This window comes from Pocillopora verrucosa, chromosome 12 (assembly GCF_036669915.1).
Source record: "Pocillopora verrucosa isolate sample1 chromosome 12, ASM3666991v2, whole genome shotgun sequence".
Classification (NCBI taxonomy): Eukaryota; Metazoa; Cnidaria; class Anthozoa; order Scleractinia; family Pocilloporidae; genus Pocillopora; species Pocillopora verrucosa.
In genome coordinates, this window is record NC_089323.1 from 15,002,039 (window position 1) to 15,026,112 (window position 24,074).

Here is a 24,074-nt window from a genome sequence, read left to right on the forward strand (position 1 = left end):
TTTTTAAGTGTTTTTTAATGATACTCCCACTAGATTCTCCTTCCAAATCGTCTAATATTCCATAATGTGTAAAAGAGGGAGGAGAAGATGTCCCATCAAAAGTCATATATGGCTTTGCTAAATGCACTCCTACATTTGATACCCAACTAAAACAAGTTCCATTGAACTATATTTCTTGCTAGGGTTCTTAAATTCTTATCAATTTCTATAAACACAAATAGTTTTAAATTGCAGTCCTTCTTCATACTGAAATCAGTTTTTGCTGACCACTATTCATATGGATACCTGTAAAAAGCCTTCAATGACTTATCATGTACTAAATTTTCTCACAATCCTTCATGAAATACAAGAGAAATTTAACTTTGCATCAAGGTTGTGATTCCCCAAGCACTGAGTGATTTAAGCCATAATGTTCTTTCTTGCTACAATGATTATTTTTCCCAATACTAATTAATTTTAAACAACTCAAAAATCAAATATAGTAATTCACTTCATCAAATACTAATTAATCAGATGGTATATAATATTAATAATAATAATAATAATAATAATAATATAATAATAAAAATAATGATGATAATAATAAGTACAAGGCAGAAACTTTCAATTTTCTTCCCTGAACAATAACAAGCATTTCATAACAGGTTGGTGTTTTTGTTGTTTATTAAACAGTAGTTTCAATCTATTAAGTTTTTACTTCTATGGTCATCTGTCACCCTTCTGTCATGCGAATCAGCAAAATATTCAAGCATATTTTGTGCAAAATAAAGGCAATTGAGTTTATCATCCTTCAAATATTTTGCAATGTGCGCAAAAATATGTTTACAAACAGCTTACTGTTTGCTGCGTGGGATTTTTTCCTTTTTGTGTCCTTTGGTATGACTTTTCAAACAAATATTTTTCAAAAACTTTTAATGAAGACTAAGTTTGAAAATTTGAAAATCAAGGAATATCACCTGGGTGAACAGAGGGGGGGTTCAGCATTGTTAACAGAGTATTAAGGGGGGGGTCTATGCAATAGGGGGCATCAGGTTAGTGTGACACAATCTCAATCCTAGAATCCCCACCCCCCTCCCCCCTCCCCCCCTCCACACTGGCCCACAGGTGATAAATAATGACCAGTGCCAAAGTATGAATTTACATTGCAGATCGAAGGCCTCAACTGAAGTTGCTGCTCAGATAGGCAGACCTGTTGCATGAGTAAGACATTCAAGTATCAGTGTTGTTGTCAGTAATTGCTGTTTGGATAGAGAAATTTGGGATCAATATCAGTTTCTGGGCAACTGCCCACCTACCTCTCCCCTAACTCAACAACAGCCAATTGACAACAAGTTAAGGTTAATGTTGGGTTAGAGGAGGGGTAGGTGGGCAGTTGCCCAGATACTGATATTGATCTAAAATTTGTTGTCCCTATGACTGGATTGTCACATCTATTCTATAGAATGTATAAAGCCAGCAAAGTTATGCAGATCTTTATTACGCATTCCTGTCATACAGGTGTTTGGTACCACTGGAAATGACAGTAAGGTGGGTAGAAGTGTTATATTCTTCCAAGAGGAACAGACAGTGCTAAAGAGAAGGGCAAGGATCAGTGCCTTACGTGACCAGTACTAAGCTTTATTGTAATTTCATGTATTTCTGATTTCAAAATTTTCTATGGGAGGATAGCTTAGACATTGTATTGTCATGCATGCATCATCACACACGTATTGTCACATGCATTATCACACAAGCATTGTCACATATGCATTGTCATACATGTATTGTCACATATGCATTGTCACATGCATTACCATACATTAATTCATATAAAGTTTTGTAGCATTAAGGTGTTAATAAAAGGTGGAGTGGTATGTCTTATCTCCCTAGAATGTGTTTGAAATGTAGCGCAAAAACAGGATAGAATTGGGAACAATGTAGACAATTAAGATGGACTTCTTTTTGTTACATTCCACAAAACATTTCATTGCTTCTTTAAATGTACACTTGTGCATTCCAATTGATACTATTTTAAGTCTTCTTGGATGTCAGCTCTCATCCAGTATAGCCGGATTCAAAGCAAATATCCTAAGCATGTCTTTTTCAATAAAATGCAAATGTCCAGGTATAATAAGAGAGTGTAAAGGTGGCCCGAGGTCATGTGACAAGAGCTCCTTCATGCTACTGCAAACTATCTGCTGATTGGCTGAGCCAACTCGTGCTACACCCACAGCAATTGTATCATCTGTGTAAGCTGACAAAAAACAAAAGGGTATAACCAGAATGAGAAGATAAGTGAAAAGCTAAAATGTCATACACTGTATATATACAGATCAATATCAGTATCTGGGCAACTGCCCACCTACCCCTCCCCTAACTCAACATTAACCTTAACTTGTTGTTGATTTAGGGGAGGGGTAGGTGGGCAGTTGCCCAGATACTGATATTGATCTGTATATACTTGGAATAGCTGTCAACATGGCTGTGTCAAACAAGAAGGAAGTAAATCATATTGGTCTCTTAACATGAACATGAGAGTTATCTTTGCAATAATGAACTAAATCCTCCAATAAATTTTTTTTCAGGCTTTATTTTCACTAATGCTCAGGTAGTGTTCATAAATGTGAAGATCACTCTCATCTTCATTCATAATATGCAGTTCAAATTTATACTATTCAGATATTCACAGTCATTCATTTTTCATCACACTGGTTTCTTACAAACCAAAAAAAGGACCTGCTCCCTGTTGGCTTGTTAGCTCAGTTGATAGAGCTAATTACAATTGGTAATTACAAATGAGATCTTACAAGTGAAAGGATTTGAACCAATAAAATTGAAGCAAAACTACCACTCAGCTGAAAAGAATGAGCAAATGTTATCAACTAATCAAAACTTATTGAACTCCTTGGTATAAGCCATGGGGTAGACCATGTCTGATCACTTCTGAGGCCAAGGGCCTAATCGTTAACTCCTAGAAGCCATTAACAAGTAACTTCCCACTTATGATATCCATACATTATCCAGCAAACTGGTAGAGAGAATAATCAAATTTATCAAGTAGAAGTTATTATAATTTTGATCTAACACCAAATTCTTGTAACTAATTTACAAGAAAATGTGTAGCAGCTAGAAGGGAGAATTAACAATCAGATCTGGGAAGTTAAAAGGGTTAAGATGATCTTACCTGGTGGTTCTCCTTGCAAATCTTTGTTCCTCACAACATCTAAAAGTTGACTCACTGCTTCATTTACACTCATGTAACGTGGAGGTTCATAAACCTTTCTCCCCCTAAAACAAAGAACTTGAAGTTAAGAAATACAGACCAACTGCAGTTAATAGGTCAATCAACCTGAAGCTTAAACCCCCCTCCCCCCCCCCCAAGCAACCCCCTGTGACCCTTTCAGTTGCCATGCCAAGTAGAAAAAAAGTTGAGTGACTAAGCCTGAGGCTATAGTCAGATTAAATTTACCAATTACCACTCTTGGGTTGAAAACATTTCCTGCATTAACCTTTAACCCCTGAGGGTGACTCACATGGAATTTCTCACTAAGGATCACTGCCCAACCCTTTAAACCATACAAGTGACTAGCATCTAATCTCTCCTAACAATATCACCACTGAATCACACATTAATGTCATGAGAATAAAGGAAATGATCACCAACTAAAGAAACTCTTGATTGTTAGACAAATTCTCCTTATCAGCACTTTAGTAAACGTACAGAGAACAGTATGGAGAATATGAATTCTGATGTTAGGATGTAAAGGGTTAATCAAACTTTAGGCTCATGAGAATTTAAGAACATGATCCTAAACTTGAAAATCTCCTGGTTTTTCAACTAAAATCTCCTTGTCAGTGCCATAGGAGATTTACAAAGAACAGTATGGAGAATACACATGCTGATGTTAGGGTAGAAGGTTAACCTACCGCATCAAATTCTCCAGGGACTGTTCCTTTACTTTAATGTCTGCGTAAAAGAGTACCACAAATGTAAGTCCAGGGAAAATGAACTCCTTAACCCTCTAATCCCTGAGAGGGATAAGCATGTAACTTCTCCCAACAATACCCATACATTATTCAGCAAACAAGTGATGAGAAGACTCAGATGTATCAGGTAGAAGTTGCTATCTTGATCTAACACCAAATTCCTGTAAATTACTTACAAATAAATGTGTGGCAGCTTGAGAGGAGAATTAACAACAAGATCTTGGTAGTTAAAGGGTTAACTCTGAGATACAATTGCATACTCTCCCAACTGGCTGCCATACATGTCCTTGTAGTTCAGACAAGAGAATTTGGTGTTATATCAAAGTAACATCCTCTGGCCGATAAGCTTGTCTAATTTCATTCCCTGTTTACAAGACAACAAATTTGAATTATAAGGAGAGGTTGCATGTCAGCCACTGTTGAGAGTTAACCCTTTAATTTCCATGAGTGACCAAGACAGAATTTCTCCTTACAATATCAATACAATATCATCCAGATGAGTGATGAGAATAAAGAAATATATCAATTTGGGGATAATTACTTGATCCAATACTACATTCTCTGAACTAACATTACAAGAATTGTATGGCTGACAGTAAGGAGAATGACAAATTTGATCTGAGAGTTAAAGGGTTACAAGGTTAATGTGAGAACACAAAATAAAATACCATTTGAATACCCTTATTACCCCACACACACACTTATGTTAAAAAAAAAACATGAGGGCTGTATGCAACTGCATAAGCAGCATCAAAAAAGCCTTACTACCCTGCAGGATGCAAATAAAAAAGACAGCAAGGGAGAGAAGAGCAATGGTCACATTATAAAATACAATTGAAAAAGGTCAGGCTGGACAAGGAAAATATTTGGCTCTAGGTCATGAAGCATACTCTTATGCTTGGTCTAAATGTCATGCCCTTGAGCCAAATATTTTCCCTTTCCGCCCTCTCACTAAATCATTAACTACAAACAATTCAACAACTAGGCTAAAAACATTTTTTATTTTATCCTTTCTGCTTAAGTCTCAAAGTTTGACCCTTGTGAAAATCCAATTTCATAATCTTTCTTTATGTAACAAAATATCACCAAGAATCCCTTAAAGTATAAAATATTCTTGTCTTATCTTCACTAAAATTGGAAAAATCTTTATGACTGAGGAGGAATTTAATAGAGTTTGGGTTTTGTCCAAGCACAGAAATGTTTCTTGAAAATGAAAAGGAATGTTAACACTTTAAGACTAGCATCTTACAAAATCACCCCTGAATCAAACATTAACCTTGCAAAAACAAAGGAAATGATCACCAACCAAAGCAGGTCTTGATTGTTCAACAAATTCCCCTGATCAGCAACTTAGGAAATGTATAGAGAATAGTATAGAGAACTTGCACACTGATGTTAGGGTTCACAGTTAGCATTTACCTAATAAACAAAGTGTATGAAGACCCTGTTTTCTGTTGCTTGCAATCTTATCGTAAAAACTGTCTGGTTTCCAGTTATCAGTCCAAAGTACAATGGACACTGTCTCTCCAAAGTTGTATAACTGAAAAAAATTTGCAATGTTTATAGTCAATGTTTAACATTAAAGGTTACATCTGTACTTGAGCTGAGTGATCCATCCTGTCAGATTTTATCCTGGTTTCCCTAGCATGAAGCTACTCCCCTCTGGATGGGACACCAGTCTATCACAAGGTTATCCCTCAGCTTCCTATCAGGCCTCCCTGACGACTTGCCAATACCCATTTATACTCCTGGCCCTGTTGTTCAAAGGGCAGATAACACTATCTGATGGATAAATAACTATCCTGTGGATAACAGTCAAAAAAGCCAACTAGGGTATCCACCAGTGAACAACATATCCAGTGGATAGTGCTACCCACCCTCCAAATAACTGGTGCCTGGTTGCAGAGAGACACAATCAAAGTAAAATATTCTGCCCAAGAACACAACACTATGACTTGGCCAGGTCTCATACCCAGACCTCCAACCCAGACCTGATCTCGACAAGGATTCCAGTGCACTGACTGTAAGGCAAAAATATTTGTCACCAGTTCCCTCAAACAAGAGCACATGATGTTTTTTTTTTCCTACAATAATTGTGTAGAACCATTTCAAATTTCAATGGCATGGTTGTCAAGCCTTGGAGCCAGAAAAAATTTTAGACAATTGTTAAAACTGTCAAATTTTACTCTTTGCAGGCATTGATCTGAGTGACAATGTCAATCAAGAAAATTCGACCTCTCTTTAACAGAATCTAGAGCTGCACAAGTCTGCTAAAATATTCAATTCTATGCGGCAATCAAACTGTGAAGATGAAGAATACAATAGTAAAGACTGTTTATAACTACCATACACATATGTACAGTTACTGTACTATACACTTATAAGTAAAATCAAAGCTTTGTGATAACTACCTGAAGTCCACAGCATCCAACTGCATTCATAATAGAAGCATTATGGATCACTTGGTATTGAATGCCCATCTGGTGAGCTCTCAATACCAGGTCTGTGTGGGTAGTGGCCCTTTGAAAAAAAAATACAAAAATACTACTTTTTCCTCTTATCACCAGCATGGCACAAAGAAAACATTCTGAACCCTCAAGAAAAATCAAACCTCATGGCTAAGGATTCTACCTCTCTGCAAAAAGCCCTGATGATCTGGGTCTTTTAGCTGATCTCAGACTTAACCCCTTAACTCCCATGAGTGACTAAGACAGGATTTCTCCTTACAATATCAGTACAAAAGCAATCAGATAAGTGATGAGAATAAAGAAAATATCAATTTAGGGATAATTAGTTGATCCAACACAAAATTCTCTAAACTAACTTTATAAGAATTGTATGGTTGACAGTAAGGAGAATTACAAATTTGATCTGGGAGTTAAAGGGTTAAGTAAAGAAACACACCACAAAGTTCATTATTATATCTAAATGATATAAACAAAAAAACTACAATAAAAAAAACCATAATTCAGTAGAGCAGGTCTATTACACAAAAATTTACAGGCCATGTTTACTACAAATTTAGTATTACTTTATAGACTCTGCTCGCAAGGTAGAATACATTAAGCAATTTAACTAAATCAAGCTGGCTGTTTCTTACCCAAAGGGATCTCCAACAACCAAGAAAGCAACATCTTTCTCCTTGGCATGCTCCAGAATAAGATCTAAAGAACAAACAGTTCATATCAAACCATTTGCTATGATTTTCAGTTGAGTGAAGTGTGACGGAGGTTCAGCAACTATGTTTTGGCATTAAATTACTCCAATGTCTTCGCAAGCAAATTGTCTATTCTCATCATCTACTAATCCCACTAATGATCATTATAATATAGCTTGTTGATATGTCATTTACTATATCTGTTGTCTACAGTAAGTTTATTTATCTGCTCGTGAGGGAATCTACCCTATCAAGCCTTAACCCTTTAACTCCCAGATCAAATTTCTAATTCTCCTAAATGTCAACCATACAATTATTATAATGTTAGTTCAGAGAATTTTAGTATTGGACCCACTGATTATCCCCAAATTATTTTTCTTTATTCTCATCACTTATCTGGTTGATATTGTATGGATATTGTAAGGAGAAATTCTGTCTTGATCACCCATGGGCATTAAAGGGTTAATGGTTTTTCATGGATTTCTCACCATTTATCTTTCTTTTCATTTGCGTCCCAGGGCTGTGACATAAATTGTGAGACCTGGAGTCCAGCATGATATCCATTAAGCGCCCAAGCTCTCCTAACAATTATCTTTTTTAAAAATGTAATATTTCAAGTGCTACAAATAAAATTATTTAACACGAGTACTCACCCGAATTTTGTTCCACTGTTTCTCTGTCAGCCAACTGGATTTTGCATCCATAAAATTCTTCCTAAAAAAGAGAAAAAAAACATTCAGGATGAGTTCTAAAAAAAAATCTGATTTGCTTACATTTTGATGCCTTCCCTGAAAGAATCTGGGAAGGATATAATTTTGAGATAATTTTATTCATATATTACATGTATTTCATTTTTTATCCTTTTTTTAAGAGGAAATTTGAAACTGCCAATTCAAGTTGTAAATTTGTGGTCATTTTCAGATTCTCTGCATCATTTGACCCCAATAAGTGAATCAAGATTAAGAAATCCTAAGGAATGTCTTTACCCTTTAACTCTAAATCTCCCCTCCACCTGTTACACATTGCCCTTTAAATCAGTAACAAGAATTTGGTGTTAAATCAAGGTAAGAACTTCTCCCTGATAAGTTTGGGTATTCTTGTTGCCTGTTTGCTGGCTCCTGTATGAATATTATAAGAAGAAGTTACATGTTCATAACTTCTAACTTTGGTCACGATTGACATTTTAGAAAAAAAACATAGTCCCTCTTTCCTATATGGAAAGGAATCCTTTGTGGAAGAAAAAATTTTTTTCCGTATGATTCTATCCTAAACGGGAGTTTTACCGAAGCAAATAAAATATTTGATTGTTGTAATTTTAGTAATCCCTATGTGCTTACCAATACTTCCTTTCCTACACAAAGAACTGATGTATATGCCTCCAGAAATACATAGTCTGCCTTTTTAACGATTTCGAGTCCTTTAACAGTGATATCCTTCGCATCTCCTAACCCAAGACCCACAAGGTACAACATATTCGCGTACTGTCGAGCTCAACACACAGCCGCCATGATGGAATTTTACGCCGAGTGCAGCCTGGGTAGAGATTGAACTTAGAAAGTCAGCGGTATCAGCCATCGCCTAGACCTAGCTCTCTCGCGACTTTTCACCTCATGTGGATTTCAAAATGGTGAGAAAGCTAAAATTTCACGAAAAGAAGCTCTTGAAAAAAGTAGACTTTATTTCATGGAAAAGCGATAATAACCTCCGTGAAGTGAAGATATTACGAAAGTATCATATCCAAAAGAGGGAGGACTACACTAAATATAACAAAGTTTGCGGAATGGTAAGATCTCTTGCCAACAAAATCAAACACCTCGATGCAAAAGATCCATTCCGAGCCGAAGCTACCGAGCAGTTATTGGAGAAACTTTACTCTCTTGGATTGATCACGACTAAAAAGAACTTATCTTTGTGTGAAAAGCTGAGTTCATCGGCTTTCTGTCGTCGAAGGCTTCCAGTTGTGATGGTGCGATTGCGAATGGCTCAAGCAGTAAAAGATGCTGTGAAATACATTGAACAAGGACATGTTCGAGTCGGACCAGAAGTTATCACGGATCCTGCTTTCCTTGTGACAAAGAACATGGAAGATTTTGTGACGTGGACAGACACATCGAAGATAAGGAAACATATCATGGAATACAATGATCTTAGGGACGACTATGACTTTTCATGAAAACAAACAACATTATTCAACTTAGTGAAAACTGAAAACATGCCATTTGACGAAATGTTCGGGATTCAATTTGTTAGTACGTGAACCCTTTACGCCCTAACAACAGTATACTGTTCTCTGTACATTTTCAATGGCACTGACAGGAGAGAATTTGTTTAACAATTAAGAGCTTCTTTAGTTGGTGATTATTTCTGTTATTCTTGGAACCTTAATGTTTTATTCAGGGGTGACATTTTATGACCTAACCTTGAATAAAATTAAGAAAGTGAACTTAGTTAACTGATAAAAGTCCACTGTATCAGTAGGGTGATAGTTAATGCGTTGTGTTGGGGTTGCCTAGAGCAAAACAATTATAGCAAAATGTGTGTTTTAAAACTTTGTACATTTTTTAGCTGTCCCATACAGAAAAAAAATGTGAAATCACCAACTTTTACGTCCCCTCGGCAAGGAAACCTCAACAGCAATGTAGTCACTTTTTTACTTTAAACTCAACACTACATTCACATGTTAGGCCAAAGTAAAGATGTGTTACCTTCAGAAACAGTTAACGCATCAAGCATAGACAAAAATCTTAGAGATAAATAAAATTACATTTTGTCAGCCCTGTTTAATCACATGTCACTGTTGTGACATCTTAAACCTCTCACTAAAATCCCTTGTTCAAACTACCTACACCTCCACCTGGTTCAAATATAACAAAGGTTGAATTCTGAACATATAATTTTGTAATGAAAAAACAGACTGTGTCACACATGCCCTATAACAGAGTGTATTAGTTTCTCAGATTTATCTCAGATTTTGTAGAAGTGAATACAATGGTGGGTGAAGAGGGTAAGTTTCTAAAGAATCTAAGGTACTACATTAGTGGGGCTACTGCAAGATAATTTGGTTATAAATTGAGTTGATAATGCAAATTGGCCATCAGGGTAAAAAAATTCTTGAGCAGATGTTTTGAGCATTAACCCCTCTCAGAGCGATTAAAGAAATGGGTGGTTTCCATGATTCTATATAACAGGAGAAAATGTGGACAATTAATCAAAAACTGAGAAAAATTTTACATGAAAAACTGCAACTACTTTGTTATACGTGAAAAGGAATGGTTGTTGCAGTTAAGCTCTTATTAACTCTTTAATTCCCAAGATCTCATCAGAAATTCTTCTCACTGTCTGCCATACAGTTCTTGTGATGTTAGTTTGGAGAATCTGGGATTGGATCATCTTATAATCCCCTAATTGATACTTTTCTTTATTTTCATCACTTATCTGCTTGATATTGCATTGATATTGAAATTCTGTCTTGGTCAATCATGGGAGTTAACTGGAGAAGGACCCCCAAAAAATTCAGACATCCATAAGCTCACTTCCATGCTAATATTAATTAAGCAGCAAACCCACATACTGGAAGCACAGTAAGTTACTTAAACCCTCAACACACCAGCATCAGTTTGCATATTCTCCATACTGTTCTTTGTACATTTTCTTATATGCAGATGAGGAGAATTTGTTTGACAGTCAAATTTCTTTTGTTAGTAGTTATTTCCTCTATCCTCATGACCTTCAAATGAGATTGAGGGGTGATACTGTAGGAGAAACTAGATGCTATTCACAAAGGTCAAAGGTCAAAAGGGTTAGTGTTGCTAAAGGAACAATCTGATACGATTTGGTGATCTTAAAAATTTCAATTCAATCTTTCTATGTTTTTTTTTCAGTTTTATCCTTCCTTTAGGTAAAGACAGTAACACTTGTTCTGTGGTATTTCAGGGTCTTACAATTAACCCTTTAACTCCTAAGGTCAATTTGTTAATTCTCCCTCAAGCTGCTACACATTTCCTTGTAAATTAGTAACGAGAATTTGGTGTTAGATCAAGATAACAACTTCGAACTGATAAGTTTGAATATTCTCATTACCCATTTTCTGGATAAAGTAAGGATATTATAGGGAGAAGTTTCATGTTGATCACTTCTGGAAGTTGACCCTTTAACTCCCAGATCAATTCTTTAATTGTCCTTACTTTTACCCATACAATTTTTATAATGTTAGGTCACTGAATTTAGTATTGGATCAACTAATTATCCCCAAATTGATGTTTTTCTTTATTCTCATCACTTATCTGGTTGATATTGTATTGATATTGTGAGGAGAAATTCTGTATTGGTCACCCATGGAAGTCAAAGGGTTAAAGGGTTAACTTGTACAAGTTTCCATGTGTGGCTTAGCAGAAGGGAAGCCTAATATTGTTTTTTTGTTTGGACAAAATATGAACCTGCCACTCCCCAGCAATGCGATGGATTTTTATCTATTGGTCTTACTGTCTTAACCCTGTAATCCCTGAGAGTGACTAGCATCTAATTTCTCCTTTCAGTATCACTCATGAATCAAACATTATGGTTATGAGAATAAAGGAAATGATAATCAATTGAAGAACCTCTTGATTGTTAAACAAATTCTCCTTGACAGCACGTTAGGAAATGTATAAAGAACAGTATGGAGAATATGCATATTGATGTTAGGGTGTAAAGGGTTAATGGTACCCTGCAAGAGACAATACTCATCTACCCTACATTAATCCTTTTTACCCTAACAATTTCCTCTAACCAGGGGTGATCTTGTAAGGAGAAATTAGATGCTGGTCACTCTTAGGGGCTCAAAGGGTTGAAAAAAGCACAAAATTTTTGACATCTTGACTCATTTCTTTTCTTTCTTTTTTTTTTTCAGAATCATCTAGTGAATTGTTGTTTTGCAGAAAGTGGTTTCTAAACTTTTTTTAATACACCATTAGTTTATTATCCCAGAGCAAGTAGAAATACAAAGAATCCAAAGAAAATTCTGCATTTGATTTACAATGTTTTGGGGTAAGTTTTGTCTGATATGGAGTTTTTTTATAATGTTGTCCCCAAGAATTCAGAAGTTTTAAAACTGGTAAAAGCTTCCAAAAATTTTCTCCTGTTGCTAGATTAGGACTTATTTCTGTCAGGAAATCACTATATCATTGTAATCCAATTAATTTAATTAGGGAATGTGAGTTTATAATTGAATTGTTTCTGCAATGCACATGTCTAATACTTTCCTGTTTGAGCGACACGATATTTATTTTGCTTAAAACGATATTTATGTAGATGAATCTTAGTGATTTCCATTTCTTTAATCGGAGAACACAAAATTTCATAGTCCGAGCTTGAAAAAAAGTCAATAGGCGTACCATGCCCAATAGCCGTGATTTTTTCTGTAATTGCCATAGCGACAAAAGAGTAAACTTTTTAAACATTCGAATGTATCTAAAAATAACAGCTTGTTTTGGTTCGACCTTGATATTGTAGGATCGCAAATGAGTGTGAAATTTAACATGTCAATTTCTGTTTCGTACCGGTACTTAGGGAAAGAATTTTACATACTTGTTAAAAAATTATTTCGAAAAACGCAAGTAAATAATGCATAGAAGAGTAACTAAGTGTAGCTGTGTGTAAGCTATGCAGATTTGTAAAATATAAACAGTGTGGTACATAAATTAACGATTGTCGAAGAAAGCTCCTCCCCCAATTCTGTTTATTACAAAACGAAGTTCAAGCCTCAAGGGAGTACTCAAGCATACGACATCTCATCGGTTTGATCACTATCGTGGACGGTTCATTGAAGCCAAAAAAAAATCCTCCTCCTTCCAAAGAGCCGTGCTAATTTTGAAGACAAGAGGTACTTGAAAGGAGAGAAATATCAGGGGTAGTTCGGCTGATAACAGCGGAAACAGGTAAAAAAGAAATCAAAATCAAACGAGCGAATATTTATAAAGAGCGTGCTGTGTAGTTGACAAAACAAAAAGCCCTTAGGCTGAAAAGGCATCGAAGCAAAAGTTACGGCGAAAAAGAGCTTCGTTTGGAATGTTTCACTTCATCAACAGCCGTTTACCTGACAATTCTGTGCTCAAATTCCACCCACAGCCGGCACTGACGAAAAAAAGCTGTTCAAGATTCCTGCAGCGCTGATACCAGATTTCGGAGTACCATGCCGTTAGCAAAGAAAGCCCCCAAGAATGACGTTAGTAAGTAGAAGAATTTTGTCGCATTTTTTGGTTGTTAAAACAGTTACTGTTGTCCTTGAACGATACTGAGAAGGAAATGGCTATTTGTAACTTAAGTAGACATGATGTAACGAGCGGTTGTTCGATGGAATTCGATTGAAAACCAAGCGCAGTAAACATAAATTGCATTCCAGAAGTGAACGCAAGTGCTTTTGACGTCAATTCGATCTCAAAGCAACCGCGCGTGTTGAGAATACTGATACTATTGCTCTTCTATCAAAAATTACTTCGTGCGTAACGGAGTTTCCCATTCGAGATATTTAATAAGTTTAATGCGAAAAAGATCCTCTTTCCACTTCACCTTACTGTTTCCACATTCTTTATTCACACAATAAATACTCTTAAAGTTCATTGTACTTATTTGTGAGCTATTTGCCGCCGGAATTCCTAAATGGCTTCTTCATGATCAAGGATTTTAAAGGTCATTTCGTGGTAGACAGTAACAAGTAACTTTTAAGAACCAGAAAGCGATTTTAATCGGTTTAAGAATTAAAGGTACTTGAATTGTATTTCAGAAAGTGTTAGTGGTTTTACATTGCGCGCTGTCGAGGTCTGCCTTTACTCAGGAAATATTTTAGTGTTGATTGATTGAGAGAAAATTTATGAGACGATTCTGGATAAGATTTATTACTTATCTCCAGATGATACCCTTAATAGTAATAATCTGTGACTTAAATTAAATTTTCCAAGGTAAAGCCATAAATATTTTTTTACATTTCACATTTAAGGGTTTTTTGCGTAATAATTGTGACATAAATGTTTAGAGTTGTTGTTGCTTGGTTGACATTTGTATTTTGAGATAGGGAGTAGAGGGGGTGGGGTTGGTACATGAGACATGGTTCACTTCTTAGATGTGAGTGCTAATAAAATTTCCTTTTGATTTCGATTTATCATATACCAAAAGAGGATGACAGTTCAGTATCATTGATGCAGCGATTATAGAGATACACGTGTTCTGATTGGTCGAGATTGCTTCATATCTTGCTATAATCATCTCGTGCCTAGTGATTGTGTTCAAGGGCGGCTGCCTAGCGTTTTGTTAGTGTTACTAAGGAAGTAATAAATGTGCTAGAGGAGAATCCAATTTAGAATTGCACTTAAGATGCTACTAAGTTTTTTGTAACACTTTCCGAAAGAAAAATATACAGTTTTTGCTGATTGAATTAAATAAACCTGTTAAATTATGGTGGAAACTGGCTGCTTATCTCAATGTTAGTTATCAAAACTTTTTTAACAGAATGTTTTTAACAACACAATAAAGTTACATCAAAATTCAAAGGTACCTGAACAATCACTAAAACAATTGTTCACCTCAGGCTCCGTAAATATCATTGAATAATCCCCTTGATTTTGTCTCACAATCATTGAACACACTTTGCCTTCTGCAAATAATTTTTGATTAAGAGTAGCTAGCACAGTGTCATTGGGCCATGGATTTTGAAGACTGCTGCCAAATGAAATCAATTTTATGAGGAAGAGAGAGGAACCCTTATAGCATGCTGAACCTTTTAACTCCCAGAAGTGACTAACATGTAATTTTTCCCTATAATATCCACACATGAACCAGCAAATATTCTTATCAGTAGAAGTCAATATCTTGATGTGTCCTTTATAACGATGTATCCATGCAAAAGCTATATGGCTTCAGTTGTGTTTCCATGTTTTTCTTTTTGTCTGGTGCAAAGTAATTAAAAAGGAAAAAGGAGTTTCAGTATTGTGTAAACACCTTGGCCATGCTTTAATCCCATATAACAAATGACTAACAGGTAAATTCTCCCAATAATATCCATACCTTATCTAGCAAACAAGTAGTGAGAATACTCAAACTTATCAGGTAGAAAATGATTTCATGATCTAAGACCAAATTCTCATAGCTAAGTTACAAAGAAATGTGTAGCAGCTAGAGGTGAGAATTCATAATCAGATCTTGGGAGTTATAGGTGTAAGGATACTTGATAGCCATGTCTCACTTTTTCTGGAAATGCTTCCGAGTTACAAAATGATTTTTCTTCAAAGACATGAAATGATGACTGAGCAATATAGCTGGAAAAGAGGAGAAGTTGGGGAAATGTTGTTCCCTGTGTTCAATGCCAAACTGAAATATTTTTCATGGAAAACTTCTCCAAGGCGCTCATTCATGTTATCCTTGTGGCACCCTTGGTTAACCCTCAAACTGCTAGAAGTGATTGACATGTAAATTCTTCTTATGATATCTGTACATTCTCCTGCAAACAGGAAATGAGAATACTCAGACTTATCAGGTAGAAGTAGTTAACTTGACCTAACACCAAAATTGTCATAAGATATTTACAAGGAAGGATGTAGCAGCTAGAGGATAGAATTAACAATCAAATCTTGTGAGTTTAAAACTCTTAAGTTTTACATCAATGTTTTATTTTTATCATTGTGGTATTTCAGAATTGTTAGGAAATGTCCATGAATTAGCTTAAACTTAAAGCACTTGCAGATAATTCCTTTGAGTACTAGTGCTTCTCATGACAAACTATATGTATATGGACTAAAATGTCTGAGTGGAATTTGGTGTTGTGACAAAAAGCCAATGCCAAGTTGCTGTTAATCATTCCAATTTTACCCTAAACGCTTGATTGGGGAAATTATTCATTTGTTACAAAAGCAATCAGAATTTCTCAAAAAATAATGCTTTGTTCCATCTAGATAACACAACTAGCCAATTTAAAAAAGTAGACTTCTGTGTCATCACTTTGGTAGCTAGTGGAAGCTTTTCTCTTGCTCCATAGAAAGTAAGACTGGAAAAGTTAAACAGTACAGTTTTTTTTACTAACATTATCATGCTAATAAGTGGTGTCATTTCCACAAGGCAAGCTCTTGGGATGAAAAGATTTCCATAAACTTAAAAAAAACTCAAGCAAAATGTATAGGATATGCACTTGCCTCACTACCCATCCTTAGATGTGTCATGTAATTATATAGAACAATGTGACAGGTAAAGAGAGAGTATTTCAGGTTTTCCAGATTTTGTCTTTTAAGTGCTCATGAATAATAATTTAAAAAGTGGGTACAACTCCCTTAAAAAGAACAATCTTAAACATGACTGTCATCTTATATTTTAAGTATAATACTAAACTTATGGTGATAGTTGAAGTTCATTTTTGAATTGGAAAATAAATTTTATCGGAAAATAATTTATTAGACATCTTAGCTCAAACTATGATAGCTTGTCTTATTCAGCATTCCCACTTTATTTTTTAATGATCTTTTTAAAACTATATTCGAGAAAAAAATAATCATTTTTTGTAGCTTCATTCATATTAAAATGTGATGATATTCGTCTTAAAAATCCTTGGTTAACCCTGTTAATTTGGGTACATGGTAGATGGAAAATTCCACTGTCTTATTATTGAGTTTTTAGTCAACAAAATAGTTTTCCCCATAAATAAACCATTACCTAGACCTAATGACTCGTCAAACTGGTGAAATTAAAGAATCGATGATGCATTTTTCATCATTCGGCGTCAATCTTTGAACAAATTGAACCCAAACCTTCCTAGAATTTATGTGGCAATTCTCCTCCGCTTCTGTTTCGTTCAGCTGGACATTGCCGAAAATCTCCATATTTAGATGTTTCCGATTGTTTCGTTTACAGCCGACCAATGAAAACGCGTCGTTGTGAAAACGGAAAACGTCACTAGTAGGTCTATCTTTTCGCCAGAAGGTCGTCTGTTTCTTTGATACCAGCTAGAGCGGAAAATACTGAACAAGATCGCGAGTCATTTTAGGCAGATTTGTGTGTTGGGTATCAATATTTTTCATCGTGACGAGAGCTTTAAAGAAGCTTTCACAAGAGGTCGCCCTTTGAGAGATGGGCAACACTCCGACGAAGAGAGGAGACCCAGAAAATGGTATAATAAATTTAGCGGGGGCATCTGTTGTTATACTCAACCAAGCGAAAAAACCTTAATGTTTTGTTTTCGTTTCTTGTCCTTAAGTAAAAGCTTTCCTGACCGAGGCCAAAGAGGAGTTCAATCAAAAATGGGACCATCCCTCTCAGGTGAGCAATTTCTTCTTTATTCAGTTAATTATACAGTCACATCTTCGTTCGGTTTCAACTAAAATATATTCACCTTTTTCGTGTACGCTTTTGTTGGGTGAGACTTGCAAATTATTTTAAACGGTGTTCTGTTCTTGAGAGATCGTGTTACGAACAATTGTGCTTGATTTCTTGGCGTGCTCAAAGCAGAACAGTATTATTTTAAGTTTTTTGTATTTTGCAGACCTAACCGTGGTTTTCTCACAAGAGTATATTTTCTTTGTTGATTTTCCATGTCTTTCATGTCATTTCTGTTTGATGCATTCAGAATACGGCTAGTTTGGAGGACTTCGAGCGATTGAAGACCCTGGGTACTGGATCATTTGGTCGGGTTATGCTCGTTCAACATAAGAGCAGCAACAAATTTTATGCTATGAAAATTTTAGATAAACAGAAGGTAATTTTAGATTTATTCAGATGCATGTAAGCTTATTTTGTAAGGGAGCTGTGTGAGGATTAGTTTTCGAGAGACTGATTGACAGTGGTATATGTTTAACTTGCGCGAAAATTCAGCGTTACGAATCGTCACTTCTCGTTTTGTACATTTATCATTGCCGTTGATTCTTTTAACTGGTCCCTAAATCACTCTGCTTTATCTGACAAATGCGTCTGTGATGCTCACAAATTTCAGTCCGTCATGTGAAATGTACAGTGTAAGTTGTTAATAACAAGCTGCCGTACACATTTTCAAAAGTTAATTTAACATGCGTTCGTCACGTTTTAAGACAACTTAAAAAAAAATAGTTGTACTGGACCTAGGTTTTTACCAAGTATTTCTCCAGACATCGACTTACCGCATTCTCTATGCGCTGTGTTTGCAGTAGTTGATCATCTTCGGTGTGAATGATTGCATTTTGTAAGGCTTGGGGACCAATTTTTAATGTAACAGGTGTTATGATAAATTAATAATCTTGATTTGGACTACATTTAACTCTGGTGACTTGCCTCAAACTTGTAGGTGGTGAAGTTGAAGCAAGTGGAACACACTTTAAATGAAAAAAGGATTCTGCAAGCAATAACTTTTCCATTCCTGGTGAACCTGGAATGGCATTTTAAGGTTGGTTGCTTGCTTAAGTAAACTTCTTTTCATGATCAATTAGCTGCAATGGAGTATACTTGTTTAATTTCATAAGACGAGTATTTATTCCATCACTAGATTAAATTTAAATCAGGTAAAGGTGCTTATTTTCAATGTTAGATATATTTGACCCAAGACAGATACATTCCTCATATATTCAACTATGTATATGTTAATACCATCATGATAAGTATGTTGGCCAGATGAAACAAAGGCTCATTGAAAATATAGGAGAATGTTGTTAATAGGACTCACTTTATGTGTGAACCTGGAAGACTTGAGTATGTCATTTGCTGTTCGAATGCACTCTTGACAATGATTATTTTTCTTAGAACTTGAAGGTTTTGTTTGTTATTCAGTACTGTATGGCATTGGCTTAATATCTTCATAGGCACTGGTTTATTTAGTTCATGAAATACTCCTGTTCTCCTTTGAGGCTTTATTGGTTGTTGTCTTAAAATTTGGTGCTTTCTTGTCATGTACAGTACTTTGTTACAGACCAGTCCTTTGTACCTTAAAACGTTTTACGTAATAGAATGATGTGGGAGCATTACTTAAAAACATGATTGGTTGTAGATAAAAAGAATGTTCACTGAAGCTTACACATTCACTATAATTAAGATTGCAAACACAATAATTAGCAGAAAATGCTTTTCAACATCTACATGATCGGCCTCATGCAAGCCCACTTAGAAAGCAACATTTACTTGTGACCTTCTCAGAAGGCAATGTGTTGGGGAAAACTTGAAAATTTTACCTGAGCGATTGTTCTTTCCAATGTGTTCATGTTCAAGGGCCAACATAACCTTTCTGTATTTTGACTGTTCACGAGTAGTCTTCCATGCAACCTCTAGAGTGGCATTGAAGGCAATGGGATGAATATTCATATTCCAAGATGTCACAACTTTGTGATTGTTTCAGGATAATTCCAACTTGTACATGGTTCTGGAATTTGTTCTTGGTGGTGAGATGTTTTCTCATCTACGACGTATTGGAAGATTCAGGTAATATCCTAATATTTGTAGAATTAGTGAACTAAATCTGTAACTTCTATCCAGAATTACTTTGTCCATGCTGTTTCGAGGGTCAGAGAGTTAAAACCAGGCAAATAAGGTGTAATAGGGAGCTAAATTTCAATGGGCAGCACTGCTTTGGTTTAACTCACCTAGCCCTTACCACAAATATCACATCTTATCTTTACAGAAATTCTTTTTTTTTTAATATCTTCAAAATAGAACCATTTCAATATGTCAAATTTGGTTTTAAAAAAAATGGGTTGATTTTGAATTACCTATTCCAAAATTTTGTTTGTGAGAACTGAAAAAGTTTGCAAGGGACTGTTCCTTCTGGCACTGTGTATATAAAGACTGTAAAAGCAACTTTATTTTATTTTTATGCTATAAAGGGCTTCTCATGGGGTAAATATTACAGAAGTTTGGAAAACAGCAAAAAATACACATGGTTAGCTAAGGAAAGCTTTAATATCTCTAAATTTTCTAAATATCATAGAGACTTCTTAAATATTGCACAAATATCCAGGTAAGTTTGGAATGTCCGGAATGGACCATTTGTTTATTTTAGTGTCATCTTTTCTTCTGTTGCAGTGAAACACACTCAAGGTTTTACGCTTCACAAATTGTTTTGGCATTTGAGTATCTTCACTCTCTAGACCTTATATACAGGTAAAATAACAACTCTGGTCCAATATGATCCTGAATATTTTGAAGTGGCAATATTTGTTTCCTGTTATGTTCCTGTGCTGAAAGTTGTTAAGACATTTTTGTGGTTTTTCCATAGCGTTTTATATTTTTTACTTTGCTGTGCATTTTGCATATTTGCTCTTTCATTTGATAGCTGAACACTTGTTTTTAACATGCTCTCTGTATGACTTATAATACTGTTGTTGATGACTCCCTATCCTTTCTTTGTCGGTTTAAAAAACATTTGTTTCATTTGGTTGAAACAGTTCTAAAACAACTCCCTTTTTATTTGCATTTTCTGGCATATTTGTGAGGACATCAAAAATTATTCAATATCAAATGAATTGCATCTTAGGATTAAGGGCTTGACTTTAAATTTTGAGATGTAGTTGTTAACCATTTAAATTATATAAGACTTTTCAGACATTTAGGTCTGTCCTTCTGTTTTGATGTGACTTCTATCTTCTCCCACAGGGATCTAAAACCAGAGAATCTTCTCATTGACGAGAAAGGTTACTTAAAGGTAAATTAATTAGTAGCGAAGTTAATGTGCTAATCCAATATTTGTGGGATAGCTTTTTCTCTCCTCTGCAGAACTGTTCTATGGAGGTTCATAGGATAATTTACTTATCATTCTGCAGGTAACAGATTTTGGGTTTGCCAAGAGAGTCAAAGGGAGAACGTGGACGCTTTGCGGCACTCCAGAATACCTAGCTCCTGAGATCATCCTCAGCAAGGTAAAGGCCTCATTACTTTCTTCAGGGTTCATTGGGATTCTGGAAAAAGTCCAGAAATTTTATTTTGGAATTTTTCAGGGCTGGAAAGTCCTGATAACAGACTATAGGTCCTGGAAAGTTCTGAAAATCTGCATAAATCAAGCAATAAAGTTTTCATAATGTACACTATAAGAATTGTAGGTTGACAGTAATGAGAACTGATTTTGAAGTCTTGGAAATGAAAGGGTTTAAGGTGGAATTTGGAGTCTTGGAAAAGTCTAAGTGCAGAAAAATCGTGGGAAATTTCTTGAAATTTGTGTCTGAAGAAGAGTACAAACCCTGTTACTTCATTTTCATCATTGGCAAAGCATGAATCTTTTCATTAGATTTTCCTTTGGTTAATCACTGTTGGAAGTCAAGAAGTCAACTCTGAAGTTATAAAACTAATGAAATTCTATGTAATGTTGGTACATGTAACCTGTTATGATGTTAAGCATTTGACCCCAAAGAGTGACTATCTTGAATTTCTCCTCATGATATCACCCCCTAATCAAAGATGAAAGTCACAAGAATAAATGAAATGATCAACTATTATGAGAAGCTCTTGATTGTTCAGCAAATTCTCCCTCTCAACACTTTAGGAGATGTGAAGAGAACAGTTTGGAGAATGTACATACTGATGTTTGGGTGTAAAGGGTTAACCATTTTATTTTCTCTTCAGGGTTACAACAAGGCTGTAGATTGGTGGGCATTAGGTGTCCTTATCTATGAAATGGCAGCTGGTTACCCTCCTTTCTTTGCTGACCAGCCAATTCAGATCTATGAAAAGATTGTCTCTGGCAAGGTAATTGTGATGTAATGATTGAAATCTTTGCTTAGGTTCATGTATGTGGTGTTCAAGGAAGTGTAAGGGAGACTCCGATTTTTGTTAGCTTCAGACATCATAGTACTTCTGTTAATAATACTTGCAATCTTTTGTTTAACCCCCTTTGCATCCAGGTACGTTTCCCATCTCATTTCACAGCTGATCTGAAAGACTTGCTTCGAAATTTATTGCAAGTTGACCTAACAAAAAGATACGGGAATCTAAAGAATGGCGTGGGAGACATCCGTGGTCACAAGTGGTTCAGTTCCACAGACTGGATAGCTATCTATCAAAGAAAAGTAAGGAATACTACCAATATATAAAATAGATAAATAAATAAATTATAAAATAGCCATTTTCCCGTTTGGTTGAAGGTTTGTGCAAAATTCATCAATCCCTAGGAACATTTTTTATCTAAATGGTTTCCATTCTAGCATGTGATCTGACAGAACAACAAAGCATCCACAATAACCTCACTACCTACATACTTCTTTCTAACCTTGTTTGAGGTCTGTACTGTCAGATAGGGACCAAGTTTTACTTGCAATCAGATGTATTGTAAAAAATCCAAGCCAAATAAACCAGGTTCAGTAACTTTCAGTAGGGAATGAGAAAATGAGACAAGGAATATATTTATTATATCTCTTTAATTCAAACAAACTGTTGAATTGAGTTGAATGTACTGTGAAAATACAGCCTACTGGATTGACCAATCCCAGTGCATGTGCAAACTGGGAGATATAATCATAATATTTCTTATTTGCCTTTTACTTTTTAACTTGTTGGCAGCCCCATTGTGCTAAGTAATTTTCTTGATGTCATGATGCAGGTTGAAGCCCCCTTTATTCCCAAGTGCAAAGGTCCAGGAGATCCAAGCAATTTTGACGATTATGAGGAAGAACCACTGCGCATCTCTACCTCTGAGAAGTGCGCAAAAGAATTTGCAGATTTCTGAAGAGTAATCCACCAACCAAAAAAAAAAACTATTATGTACCTAAGTTATCCTAAAATGTACAGAACAGTGACTTTAATATATCGAACATTCTTGAAGAGGAACAGGCAAGCCCTTGACAGACAGACAGACAGACAGCATCTTGCATGTTGCCTTTTTTCTTATTGTTCCTTGTATTGTTCTAGATCTACTTCAGAAAACCCTTTTATTTATATAAAACAATTCAATTACAGTAGATTTCTGCATAAAGAGTTTTTTATAGCAGGCATGTTAAATGTTTTATTTGTAAATTGTGCAATCTTAAATTTGAAAATTCTTATTTCTTGACATGAGAGTTCTCTATATTATCCGATTGGAGTTCCATCGCTGTGTTCATGTTTTTATCTTAAAAAAAGATTTATGTGCCTGCAAAATTGTAAACATCTGCATAATTTGTTTCCTTGAACAGTTAGAAATTACCAGTAGTTTTGGATTATGCAAAGGTTCCCAATTCTAGAAAAGGATAAATTTATTTATTTGTGAGACATTCTCAGCAAAGAAATATCATTGCAATTTAGTTGTGTGTCTTCCAAAATGATTTCCATCACAAAGCAACCAGTGTTCGGATTCTATGTTCGGTAGTCACTGTATGTTTTTAATGTCCCTTGGTTGTTTCTTAAAGTTTGAAAAAATATATATATTCTAGAATGTTACACATGCCTTGTATGTTTATTTATAATCTAGAATTAACCCAGGGCAATAAAATTTAAAGAATAAAATGGAATTAGATGCAGTCGTCGTACTTTTTGTTTGCTTGTTTTTTATTTCAGACATTCTTGAATGAGCAATTTAGTTTTCCCTAATATTGGGCACTCCCAACTTCATGAAAGTAGCTCTGTTAGATATGGCCTTGTCTTCACGTGAGTGGTTTGAAGAAAACAAATTTGTGCAACTTAAACCTTTGTATCAGGATCCCTAGAATTGACTTAACTGTTCACACTGCAAGGAGCTTGTGAGGTAGTATCTCCTGTTAATGTTATTCAAAGCTCTCAGTTTAAATTTGCCTTTGAGCAATTTGGATCTAAAAAGTGAGTGACAAGTACTGGTATTCATCAAACAAAGCTTCTTAGGTTTGGTGATCATTTCCTTTACTCTCTTGGTCTTAATGATAAAATAATGTTTGGTAATTTATATTGCACAGATATCAATATATCATTTTCAGCTGCACATTAACGATTTAGCAATGTTACTGTAAGGAGAAATTAGACACAAGTCCCTTTTTCTCTAAAAACATGCAAATTAATTTTGTCTGAGCAGAGTTTTCAGGCTACATTTACAATTTCTCTA

The 24,074-nt window shown here is 35.3% G+C and overlaps 3 protein-coding genes across 4 annotated transcripts; 2 read left to right on the plus strand and 1 right to left on the minus strand.

Annotated features, from left to right (window-relative positions):
• Window positions 1-1,463: 1,463 nt before the first annotated feature.
• Window positions 1,464-13,645, minus strand: LOC131778807 (diphthine methyl ester synthase-like). The gene is made up of 9 exons (XM_059095271.2): window positions 13,197-13,645; window positions 8,461-8,656; window positions 7,777-7,837; window positions 7,067-7,130; window positions 6,378-6,486; window positions 5,386-5,506; window positions 3,907-3,946; window positions 3,164-3,267; window positions 1,464-2,233 (listed from the first exon to the last, which is right to left on the minus strand). Exons 2-9 carry the CDS (start codon window positions 8,593-8,595, stop codon window positions 2,028-2,030), a joined length of 840 nt encoding a protein of 279 aa, XP_058951254.2. The 5' UTR covers window positions 8,596-8,656; window positions 13,197-13,645; the 3' UTR covers window positions 1,464-2,027.
• Window positions 8,736-9,896, plus strand: LOC131778817 (U3 small nucleolar ribonucleoprotein protein IMP3). Its single transcript, XM_059095284.2, has one exon. The coding sequence runs from the start codon at window positions 8,748-8,750 to the stop codon at window positions 9,294-9,296; it is 549 nt and encodes a 182-aa protein (XP_058951267.1). The 5' UTR covers window positions 8,736-8,747; the 3' UTR covers window positions 9,297-9,896.
• On the plus strand, window positions 12,858-23,520 carry LOC131778796 (cAMP-dependent protein kinase catalytic subunit alpha-like). 2 transcript variants are annotated; one of them, XM_059095260.2, is made up of 12 exons: window positions 12,858-13,038; window positions 13,229-13,329; window positions 17,337-17,398; window positions 17,706-17,834; window positions 18,396-18,494; window positions 19,437-19,519; window positions 20,120-20,197; window positions 20,690-20,738; window positions 20,857-20,952; window positions 21,653-21,775; window positions 21,931-22,095; window positions 22,626-23,520. In XM_059095260.2, exons 2-12 carry the CDS (start codon window positions 13,293-13,295, stop codon window positions 22,749-22,751), a joined length of 1,047 nt encoding a protein of 348 aa, XP_058951243.1. In that variant the 5' UTR covers window positions 12,858-13,038; window positions 13,229-13,292; the 3' UTR covers window positions 22,752-23,520. The 2 variants fall into 2 exon arrangements, with proteins under 2 accessions (XP_058951243.1, XP_058951233.1); XM_059095250.2 differs by lacking the exons at window positions 12,858-13,038; window positions 13,229-13,329 and adding an exon at window positions 17,038-17,249.
• The last annotated feature ends 554 nt before the right edge of the window (window positions 23,521-24,074 follow it).